The sequence below is a fragment of the Pithys albifrons genome, chromosome 13 (genome assembly GCF_047495875.1).
Source record: "Pithys albifrons albifrons isolate INPA30051 chromosome 13, PitAlb_v1, whole genome shotgun sequence".
Lineage (NCBI taxonomy): Eukaryota > Metazoa > Chordata > Aves > Passeriformes > Thamnophilidae > Pithys > Pithys albifrons.
Window position 1 is genome coordinate 867,405 of NC_092470.1, and position 12,179 is coordinate 879,583.

A 12,179-nucleotide genomic window follows, 5' to 3' on the forward strand; every position below is an offset into this window, starting at 1 on the left:
ACTGACAGACACACAAAGTCATGAATCACAGAATCATAGAATGGATTGGGTTGGAAAAGACCTCTGAGATCATCAAGTCCAACCCTTGGGCCAACTCCAGTCCCTTTACCAGATCATGGCACTCAGTGCCACGTCCAATCTCACCTTAAAAACCTCCAGGGATGGGGAATCCACCCCCTCTCTGGGCAGCCCATTCCAATGCCTGATTACTCTCTCTGGAAAGAATTTTTTTCTGATATCCAACTTAAATTTCCCTTGGCAGAGCTTGAGACTGTGCCCTCTTGTTCTATTGCTGAGTGCCTGGGAGAAGAGACCAACCCCCACCTGGCCAGAACTTCCCTTCAGGTAGTTCTAGACAGTGCTGAGGTCACCTCTGAGCCTCCTCTTCTCCTGGCCAAACACCCCCAGATCCAGATGCCCTGTCCCAGGGTGGCACACAGCAATGCTGGAGGGCAAACAAAAACCCTGCTGTTCCTGAGTCAGGGAGCAGCCCCACGTGGGAGCCGCTTGGCTGGGACGAGTTCATCCCCAGTGCCACCGTGCCAACACGGAACAACGGGATGGGCACTCCCCTGGCCATTTACCTGCCAGGCAGGAGTGGGAATGTTTGTGTTTCACCATGAAACTTGTGCTTATTTTAAACAAATGCAGGACTTCACTAATTCTGGATGCCAATTCATTTAAGCAACTGTGTGAGTGATACACCTCTCCCCCCACACCTTTTTTTTTAATTAATTTGACTGGTAACAAATATCTTTTTATGGTAAAAACATGATATCGTGATATTAAACTATTCTTATTCCAGTCTTCCAGCACTGAGTCTAAATAGAACAACCTTCTCATCCCTCAACAGCCACCAGTAAACAATCCACACAACCTTTACATTTTTTATTTCAAAGGTTTCAGTATATTTTTTTTGCCAAAATGGCACCACTTCTAATCCTTTTTTCCTTATTTCAGATCAGTTCTCTTAGAGCCTGGCAGCTTTTCGACTTGCTACTAATTGCAGGCCTGTGCCTGCTACATTTCTCGTGTTAACTGTATTTACTGTGATTATTTACAGCTCTCACACACAGCATATTCTTTTTCCGAGTTCCTTATAAAATTAAGGTTTTTGTTTGGCCTCTAATATGGGTCTGAATCCTGGGTCATCTACCGCCACCACCTGCGGCTCCTCGAACGCTTCCATCAGCGCTGCCTCCATTCAGTCCTAAACATCCACTGGTCTGATTACATGACCAATGTGTCTGTTCTGAACAGGCAGGGGTCACCTGTATGGAGGCCATGCTGATGAGAACACAGCTGTGCTGGGCAGGGCACGTCTCCAGGATGGAGGATCACCCACTGCCCAGGGCACGTCTCCAGGATGGAGGATCACCCACTGCCTCCCAAAGATTGTGCTCTGTGGTGAACTCGCCACCGGCTGCCACAAGAGAGGAGCCCCGAAGAGGAGACACAAGGACTCCCTGAAACAACACCTCAGCCTTGGCCATATTGACTGCCACCAATGGTCCACTCTGGCCTCCAGTTGGGATTCATGGAGACACACCATTCACGACACTGCTGCTTCCTTTGGGAACGCAGCACAGTCAGTCTGGAGGAGAAAAGACCCCGCAGACAGAACCGTTCCTTGCCAATGTCACCTAAAGAGACGTTCCGCTGTGCCTTCTGTGACCGGACCTGCCTATCCCGTATCGGCCTTTTTAGCCACCAGCAGCTTGCAGCAAGTGTGGGTAGTGCCCTTCCCAAATCTTTGTTCGTGAAGCCGAGCCATGAAAACACTGGACCTCTAAAATGAAAACATTATTAACTCCACAGTTACTATTACATGAGAGTAGGTTTCAGGGTTTAGGCAAAATTTTAAATCCAAATATGTCTTCAAAGATTACTGTGGCAAAGTCCCCAATAAGTCTCACTACAGAAGTGACTCTCACCACAAACCTTAAAGAGCAGCCAATTTACTCTCCCTTGGGCCAAGGAGATGCTGCTGAGGGCACATTCCACAAGGAAAAGCTACAGGCAAGCAACAGCTTTTTAATCTCACATCTGATTTTTATACTAATTCATTTCTAACAAAGGAATTCAGATTAGAGGAAGAACTTTAACTCCTGGTTGTGTCTCTCTGCACTCACAGAACTGCACTGAATCTTTCCATACTCAAATCAGCACCCACAGGCAAACCCCAGACTGCCTCATGCACATCCAGAAGCTGAAGCCACCAAAATTATATTATGAAAACAGGGCCTTTTTACTCTATCTGTATTACTAGCAATTAAAATTAATCAATACAGATTGATGCACATTTTCTTTAAAAGTTCCCTCAGAAGAATCCTCTGAGGATGCTGGTCACTCACTTCCCTCAGAAGAATCCTCTGAGGATGCTGGTCACTCACTTCCCTCAGAAGAATCCTCTGAAGATGCTGGTCACTCACTTCCCTCAGAAGAATCCTCTGAAGATGCTGGTCACTCACTTCCCTCAGAAGAATCCTCTGAGGATGCTGGTCACTCACTTCCCTCAGAAGAATCCTCTGAAGATGCTGGTCACTCACTATGCAGTGCCCTGAAGGAGCTCAAAACAAATGCCATCATTTAGATTGTGTTGCAGATACAGATCTCACACTCCATCCATAGCAAAATGATTTTCCTAAGAGCTTCTTTCTGGTTAAGACATATTTTTCAGATATTAATTACTGGTCCAGTACCATTAAAGGTCCACCACATAAAACTGTTACACTTTACTTTTTGAAGTACATAAGACTAAATATGATAGGTTATAAATATTATTTAAAGAATGTTTTCCTAACAGCTCTGTAGAAATTGCGATACATGTTTAGGTTTGGGTTCTTGAAAGAATCCAGCTCAAAACTAAGGAAAGGCTGCTGTGATTCTAATTTCACCTTCCTGAGGAACTACTGAAGCCCTTTATGCAAATAAAGTGTGACTGAAAACAGACACGAGTTTCCAGCCCTCAGATTTCTGATTTTTTTTTCCAGGTGTTTGTAATAAAAGTTACTCCTGGCAATTCTTTACAAAAATTAAGGGTGCTGCAAGAAGCTGCAGTCCAGCAGGTTGTGCTCCCACCTGTGTCTCCAGGAAGCTGCTTCCAGCAATGAGGAGAAAATAATAAAATAAGGAGAAAATAAGGCTGTAATTGCTGAGAAATATGTTGCACGTGTGAAGGCACAGGATGACACAAAGAATATCCATGGACTGGTGTATCTCCTGTTCTTCTGATCGTAAACACCAACCCTTTCTACTTTTCCCATTAATTCTTTGAATAAATAAGTTCAGTTGTATCAACTGGAACCAAGGATGGAGAAAACAAATACTGACTATTAAAGTCAATGTAATAGCCTGATAGATCTCTCTAATAAAATGACAGCAAATAAAGCAGGAGGCTCAACCCCCTGAGCAAAGATCCACACCAGCCAAGCTGGGGCTGTCGCTGCCAGTAACAAACCAAGAACCCACCCACCAGTCTGAGTTCTCACCCATTTACCAGTGTCTGCACACACCCACACAAGGATTTCTACACTGTCTTTTTACAACATATTATAAATTGAGCTCTGAAATTCAGTATGTGCTTTGAAAGCTTCTCATCTGCTGAAGAATTCAGCTACTGCAAAGCTATTACCAGATTTATAATTTCTTTTTAAACAGAAATATTGTGTTCAAAATTATACGATTATGGTGAATTTAAGGTGAAGACTTTTACTAGAATAAATGGGGTTTTTCCCTTAAAAAAGGATATATAGTTCTCAGCCAACAAGTTTAGAGTAACTTACTATAGTTATTTTAGAAATAATTTCTGCATTTACTTCTCACTATAATTTCACAATTGCAAGCCACAGATGTTCATCTGCTAATAATTATTCTTAGAGAAAATAAGTTACCAACCCTGATTTCTTTCTTGTGGTTTTGAACTGTTCCTTGCATTGATATTTTAGGCTGTTTTCCTGTAATTCCTTCAGTGAGTTTTCATGCTTAATACAAGCAGGTTGCATTAATTCAACCTTCTAATACTATTTACCTGAAGTACAGCAGGAAGTTCATCATAACAGCACAGAAGAGCTTTAAATGATGGAAATCTGTCATACAAATCCCACACTGGTGCTGTTACCACAACCAGGGGAGATGCTCCAGCCCTATAAAACTGTTCCCAGGAAGAAAGAACTGCCTGCTGGAATGAAAAAGCAGCTTGTCAGCATTTCTACTCAACTCAGGTTAAAAAAAATCTGCTCTCAGTTCATACAGCTTTTTTTTTGGCATTTTTCACTTGAGCTTTTCCAGCATTGAGCTGCCACTTCGTATGAAAACACACTTTTGCTCTGGTCCCACACTGATACCAGTCACCTCCTCTCCCTGGGCACCAAATAATTAACTGGAGAGCTGTGGTGGCCTGGAGAGAGAGGAAAACAACTGAACTCCATATTTATTCAAAGAATTAGTGAGAAAACTAGAAAGGGTTGGTGTTTGGGATCAGAACAGGAGAGATACCAGTCCATGGATATTCTTTGCATCATCCTGTGCTTTCACACATGCAACATGCAGCTTGGGATGGTTCTCCTCTCTTTCCAGGCAACTACGGCTGGATGGTGAGGAATGAGGTGCCAGGGATGCTGTGCCTGGTGCTGGGCCCTGCTGGGGTTGGATGGCACGGCAAGGGAGAGGAACCAGCGTGGGATGTGCCCCTGGGTCCAAACACATGGAGTTTGGGGAGCAGCCCCAGCCTGTGCCCCTCCCAGCCCCAGCCTGTGCCCCTCCCAGCCCCAGCCTGTGCCTCTCTCAGCCCCTCTCAGCCCCAGCCTGTGCCCCTCCCAGCCCCAGCCTGTGCCTCTCTCAGCCCCTCCCAGCCCTGGCCATGATAGCAATGATGGGTTACAACACACAGATAGAAAATATGGGGGTTCTTTAGTATGTATTTCAGATTCCATAGTCACACTTTAACCCTAATGAAAAGTGTATCTAAAGGCTCTGCTTAACACAGGCTCAGGGCTCAGGTCCAGGCTCAGGCTCAGGGTACAGGTTCAGGGTTTAGGATTCAGGCTCAGGGATCAAGGTCCAGGTGCAAACTCAGATTCAAGCTCAGGGTTCAGGCTCAGCTCCAGGCTCAGGACACAGGGTTCAGCCTCAGGGTTCAGGGCTCAGGCTCAATCAGGCTCAGGGTTCAGGACTCAGCTCCAGGCTCAGGTTCAGGGCTCAGGACACAAGGTTCAGGCTCAGGGTTCAGGCTCAGGTTCAGGGCTCAGGATCAGCTCCAGGCTCAGGACACAAGGTTCAGGCTCAGGGTTCAGGGCTCAGGGTTCAAGCTCAGGGTTCAGGGCTCAGGACACAAGGTTCAGGCTCAGGGTTCAGGCCTCAGGACACAAGGTTCAGGCTCAGGGTTCAGGCCCAGGTTCAAGGCTCAGGCTCAGCTCCAGGCTCAGGGTTCAGGGCTCAGGACACAAGGTTCAGGCTCAGGGTTCAAGCTCAGGGTTCAGGGCTCAGGACACAAGGTTCAGGCTCAGGTTCAGGGCTCAGGCTCAGCTCCAAGCTCAGGACACAGGGTTCAGGCCCAGGTTCAAGGCTCAGGCTCAGCTCCAGGCTCAGGGTTCAGGGCTCGCTCCAGGCTCAGGGTTCAGGACACAAGGTTCAGGCTCAGGTTCAGGGCTCAGGACACAAGGTTTAGGCTCAGGGTTCAGGCTCAGGGTTCAGGGCTCAGGACACAAGGTTCAGGCTCAGGTTCAGGGCTCAGGCTCAGCTCCAGGCTCAGGACACAGGGTTCAGGCCCAGGCTCAGCTCCAGGCTCAGGACACAGGGTTCAGGCCCAGGCTCAGCTCCAGGCTCAGGGTTCAGGGCTCGCTCCAGGCTCAGGGTTCAGGGTTCAGGGCTCAGGGCTCAGCTCCAGGCTCAGGTTCAGGGCTCAGGACACAAGGTTCAGGCTCAGGTTCAGGGCCCAGGCTCAGCTCCAGGCTCAGGACACAGGGTTCAGGCCCAGGCTCAGCTCCAGGCTCTCGCTCCCACCTCCCCCCAGCCCCCCAGCCTCAGACTCCCCCCACCCAGCCCCTCCCCGAAGCTCCTCCCCCGGCGCGCGCCGGCGGTGACGTCACGCGCGGCCGTTCCAGACCGTTCCAGGCCGTGACGTCACGCGCGGCGTCATTCCAGAAGATTCGGCCGGGCCCGTATAAAGGCCACGGAAGAGGCGGGGCTGCCACCGGCAGCGGCGAGGGGGCACCGGCGGGACCGGGACTGGGAGCGGCACCGGCGGTGAGCGCGGTCTCCGCAGGGCTGGGCCGGGGGTGGGGGGTGACCGGTGGGGCCTGGGGGTGCCCCGGTAACAGCCCCGGTAACAGCCCCGGTAACAGCCCCGGTAACGCGGCGCGTCCCGTCCCCCCGCAGGCAGCCATCATGGTGAAGGAGACCGAGTACTACGACATCCTGCAGGTGAAGCCCAATGCCTCTTCCGAGGAGATCAAGCGCGCCTACCGCAAACTGGCGCTGAAATATCACCCCGACAAGAACCCCAGCGAGGGCGAGAGGGTACGTGGGGCCGGGCCGGGGGCAGGAGCTGGGCCGGGCGGGCCAGGCCTGGACTGGGTGGGCCTGGGTCGGGGGTAGGAGCGGGGCCAGGGCCGGGGCTGGGTTAGGCCAGGTCGGGGTTGAGCCAGGCCAGGCCGAGCCGGGCCGGGGGCAGGAGAAAGGCCGGGCAGGGGATCTCCACGAGGGGCCAAGCCCGACGGAAGGGCCGGATGGCCCTCGTGGAGATCCCCTGCCCGGCCCTGGGCGTCCCTTCCATGCTGTGGTTCCTCCTTGTAGCTGCAGCAGATCAGCTTTACGGGTGCAGGTTAAAGGAGGTAAAGCTGGAAGGATTCGTAGCGTGCTGCCAGGTGGTGGATTGGTGGTCTTGAGCCAGGATGGGTTTTGCTCAGGGAAAAGGGGTAATGGGAGATGTAGGAGGTGTCCATCCATCCATCCCCAGGGAATCGCTGGGCTGTGTTTACAACAAAAACACGCCATCAGTCAGCACAGATCTGCTTTCAGCTCCACGTGCTGGCCAGGAGAGTAATGAGCAGCACAGTTTGGAGAATGCAAATGATGGCTTTATTTATCTAAAAGCTGGTGTGATAATACCAGAACAGAGGAACAAAAACTCCCTATGTGTCTCTGGTATATTAATTCACAGAACTCAAGTTATAACAGTAGTCAAAGGTAACCTTTTCTGCTTTTATTCTTGGCATGCCTTTTTTTTTTTTTGCTTACACCACTTTACCTGATCATAAGTAAATCGAGTTTAAAATTGAAGTAGTCACTACAGTAATCATAGAATTGATTGGGTTGGAAAAGACCTCCAAGATCATCAAGTCCAACCCTTGGGCCAACTCCAGTCCCTTTACCAGATCATGGCACTCAGTGCCACGGCCAAGCTCAGTTTAAAAACCTCCAGGGATGGGGAATCCACCCCCTCTCTGGGCAGCCCATTCCAATGCCTGAGCACTCTCTCTCTGCAAAGAATTTTTTTCTGATATTCAACTTAAATTTCCCTTGGCAGAGTTTGTGCCTGTGCCCCCTTGTCCTATTGCTGAGTGCCTGGGAGCCTAACAGCAAATTATGTTTATAAACAGTTGGACATCTTAGTAATAGGATATTCTTTATTAAAAAAAAATCCTTGATTGTTTTGATATAGTGGGTGTTGTGATTTGTATCTGAGTCCTTGTGATGAGTAAGCAGCCCTGGCCACATCAGTCCCTGCTCAGTGTAAGCTGGATGTACCAGCTCAGCAGGCCTGGAGGGTGCCTGGGCAGCTGTGGGCTGGCTGGCACTGCCAGAGGGACTGCCAGGAGGGACTGGGGCCCTGCAGGACTCCAGGGACAGGACCATGTCCCCCTGAATGGATCTGTAGGGGTTATAGTGGTGGCTGCAGCTGCCACAGCCACACAAATGTAGTTTGTATATGCTTGTAAGTTGGATGTGATTCTAAATCAAGCCCACTTAAAATATGGGAGGGGGGAGAGGGAGAAGGGGGGGATTTCCTGAACAAAAGTGTGCCATTGTAGTCTGATCTGTGTTTGTTCAGGGGGTTTCCTGCTGGAAACACAGGTGCTCCAAGAGGGTGCTGTAGTGGCTCAACCTGAAGGTGGAGTTGCATATGAGAGGGTTACTCTTCCTCTTGGTCATAGTTGTTCAGAGCTTCTTTTTTCTTTTTAGTTTAAACTCATATCCCAGGCATATGAAGTTCTGTCGGACCCAAAGAAAAGGGACCTGTATGACCAGGGTGGGGAGCAGGCTATTAAAGAAGGAGGCCTGAGTGGCGGCAGCTTCTCTTCACCCATGGACATCTTTGACATGTTCTTTGGTGGTGGAGGCCGAATGAATAGAGAGAGAAGAGGTACACAGTTCTAAACAAGTTCTAGAAACCTAACCATGCCATTCAGCATCAACCCCCACGCTGTGGTACTGCTGTTCTGCCAAGGGCACACAGTGTGCATTGTACTTGTTGTAACAATACAATAAGTAAACTTTGATTTTTCTAGTTACTCTGGCATTAAGATTCTAATAAAGTAGATAACATAACTTAGCCATAGCAATCTCTCTGCAAAGTTATGTTTATTTTTTTTGTTAAAGGGGTGTGGGTAGTCTGTAGGGGAGGGGGAGATACTAGTAGGTCAGCAGTTGAATTAAACCTGGTTTAAGTTACCTTTTTTCCAGATCTGTGCCTCACTTGCTCATGTGCTTTGGGCAACTTGCTTCAAAAAGGACACCATCAACTTAAACTTCAGTAATGTTAAATCTCATGAAAATATTTGGGAGAAATTTTGTGAAACTGAGCACAGAGTGCTGCCAAAAGCACAGTATGACTTTTGACTTTTCCATGCCCAGTGCCTGTCGAAGGAGCAGGCAGTGACTTGCTGTAAAATCGTTGAAATTATGCTCTGAAGTGGCGTGGAAATTCGTAGGTAGGCATAGCAGTGACTTCCAAATTCCCAGATCTGAAGCTGGTAGTGTCCTTGCATCTTGCTGTTGTAAAAAATCAGGAGTAGGAGCAGGGGTAGGGTGGCTTTAATGATGCTTTGCTTAATTACAGCACAACTTGTATGTTTGGACATAAATGGTGCAGCTCAGTGGAAGCTGCTGGAACTGCACGTGCTTTTAAGGGGGCTGAGCTGTGTTCAATTTGGAATGAAGTTTGCATTTCTTCAGTGAGACTGTGCATGAACATTTGTCTTCACAACAGCTGAACAAGTATTAATCTTTCCCTTCTGTTTTTTCAAAGGCAAAAATGTAGTGCACCAGTTAGGTGTCTCTCTCGAAGACTTATATAATGGTGTTACAAGGAAACTGGCACTGCAAAAGAACGTTATTTGTGCGAAGTGTGAAGGTAAAACAAAGTAGTGCTTTCAAACCCCTCTTGCTTCAAGGAATGTTTTCGGGGGGGGGATTGTGTGGGGCTCAGAATGGAGGTTTTCTTGCTTTCCTTTCCCCTTTTTCCTCTATTCCCTCCTCCCTGAGAGTCTGCCAGGTTATTTAGGTCTTACTGGTGCTTATCCAAGAATAAGCCTCTCAAACACAACGGGTATAAAGTGATTGTTCTAAGAGCAGCCTAAAACTCACTGCCAGTTACAGTTAGGGGTACCTGAATTAAAAGTATCTTCATCCTGAACTTGAATGTAAATGTCAACTCTGTAAAGCCTTTTTAATGGGTGTGATAGAAGTGTAGCTTGTGTCGTGCAACTCACTTTACAGTTAGTGAGTGTCCATAATGGCTGGTCTTCTTTGAGGTGAATCTTAATAAGGTCTTATCTTAGTACTCTGCTAAATATTTAGCAAGCAGATTCTTTTCCAATTATTAATGGAATGTCTGGGTCTGGAATTGGAATACTCAGAGTTCCTTGGAGACCAGGATTTACAGGGAGGTGGGGCAGGGCTAATACAATAAGCTGTACAAGCGTTTTGCTTGGAGAAACTTGCAGCTCATGGGGCAGGTTTTGTTATGGCAACCCAATTCCATTACTGAACTACTCTTAAGTTACCTAGAGATGCTCTTGAAGTCAGTGAGTTCCAGCCTGACTCCTGTGGAGTAACTCGAGACTGAGATCCATCTCACTCCTTTGTCCAAGGTTATGGTGGAAAGAGAGGGGCAGTGGAAAAGTGTCCTGTGTGTAAAGGAAGAGGAATGCAAGTTATAGTTCAGCAGATTGGACCTGGCATGGTACAGCAAATCCAAACTGTGTGTCCAGAATGCAAAGGCCAAGGGGAAAGAATAAATCCCAAGGACAGGTGTGACAACTGCAATGGCTGTAAGGTTGTGAGAGAGAAGAAGATCATAGAAGTCCATGTTGATAAAGGTAAGGACTGTGTGTGTGTGCTGTGTCCCTGAGCTTGGCCTGTGGTTATTTCTGCAGAGAATAAATGGGTTTTTCTTCTCTAGGTATGAAAGATGGTCAGAAGATAGTATTCCATGGTGAAGGTGACCAGGAGCCTGATTTGGAGCCTGGGGATGTTATAATTGTGCTTGATCAAAAGGATCACAGTGTCTTTCAGAGACGAGGGCATGACTTAATCACAAAAATGAGAATTCAACTCTCAGAGGCTTTATGTGGTTTCAGGAAGACAATTGAAACTCTGGATAACAGAATTCTTGTCATATCATCTAGGCCAGGTAGGTCTTAAAGAGTTCAGGTACTCTATATAAACTATACCAACTGCTTGCCTGTTTCTTTGTGCTTGGGCTGGAGTTTTTGTGGGAGACTGTTGGTTTTGGGGTTTTTTGCTAACCAGATGAAGTGACAGATTGAAACTACACTTGGCAGTCAGTTCATTTAGTTGTCATTCCTTCTAAAACATGAGGAGTTACAGCTCAAGCTGTCAGATGCTTCTTAATAAACCTCAGCCTCAGCTGGTGAATAGCCAGAAAATACTAGAAGCAAGAGTCTTGAATTCTACTAAATATTCTGTTAATTCAGCCTGAAAGCTGTGCCAAGAAAAGCTGATTGGTGTTACAGTGGAGGAAATAACCTAAATGTCCTCAGTTCTGCACTGCCTGGATTTGGTACTTTGTCTGCAGTCCTTGCTGTGAACTGCTCAGACTCCCTGGAATGCTGTGAGAGCTGCTGGGAGCGGCCCTACTGGGTGTGGCTGGGAAGGGCTGATTTGATTGACCTCCTGCCTCCCTGCAGGTGAGGTGATCAAACATGGTGACCTCAAGTGTATCTACAACGAAGGGATGCCCATCTACAAATCTCCAATGGACAAAGGCAGCCTCATTATACAGTTTTTGGTAAGTTGGATCCTTGCCTGCAGCCCAGATACTCATGTTTACACCGGGGTAACTGTTCATTAAAGCAATGTGTGAAATTGTAGGTCCAGTTTCCAGAGCACTACTGGCTCCCCAGGGAGAAGCTGTCCCTGCTGGAAGCTCTGCTTCCTTCCCGGGAGGATGTGATGGTCACAGATGACATGGATCAGGTGGACCTGGAAGACTTTGATCCCAACGAGCAAACGTACCGGAACAGCGCGGGGGAGGCGTATGAGGAGGATGAGGAGGGGCCAAGAACAGGAGTACAGTGTCAGACATCTTAAAGCAAGGGGGAGTGTCATCTCAAATGTAAATTTTCACAATGAAAACTGCATGGCTGTAATAGCCACTGCTTGTGGTTTTGTGTTCAGCAAATTGAGTTGCTGCGCTGTCAGTATCATCTTTTTGTAACTAATTTATATTGTGTTCTTGTAGTCTTTCTATATAAAGCAAGTGTCACACAGCTGAGAGCCAGATGAGTTGGTTACATTTTCCTTGCTGTGAAGGTTCTCAATTATTTCACCTCTGCTATTTCTAAGACTTGGGCAATATGGATAGAGGCTAAGTGGAGTGTCTTATGTAAATACTTTCATACTGGAAAATTAATTTCATAGAATAAAACATAGCAGAATAACTTCTAATAAACAGTACTTCACATTTTCTCATGCTTCTCTTGTACTTTCTAAGCTGCTCTAAACCCCCTTTATTTAACTAAGTTTTCCTAAGCTCAGAGTCCTTTACCCCAGGCTCGATTGTCCATGTTAGCTGCAACACCAGTACCTGCCTCACTTTGTATTGCGGAAGCCTCCTGTGTGTGCCCCTCCCTGCTCCCCTGCGGCTGTGCAGTGCCCTCCTGCAGCTGCTGCTCTGTCTCTAAGTGTGACTCAGGCTGTCCTCCAACGTGTTA

General features: G+C 47.6%; 1 protein-coding gene across 1 annotated transcript; it reads left to right on the forward strand.

The window, feature by feature from the left end:
• Positions 1-6,120: 6,120 nt before the first annotated feature.
• Positions 6,121-11,932, forward strand: DNAJA4 (DnaJ heat shock protein family (Hsp40) member A4). The gene is made up of 8 exons (XM_071568550.1): positions 6,121-6,246; positions 6,379-6,519; positions 8,185-8,365; positions 9,251-9,355; positions 10,095-10,322; positions 10,406-10,636; positions 11,154-11,254; positions 11,338-11,932. The coding sequence occupies exons 2-8, from the start codon at positions 6,388-6,390 to the stop codon at positions 11,554-11,556; spliced, it is 1,197 nt and encodes a 398-aa protein (XP_071424651.1). The 5' UTR covers positions 6,121-6,246; positions 6,379-6,387; the 3' UTR covers positions 11,557-11,932.
• Positions 11,933-12,179: the final 247 nt, after the last annotated feature.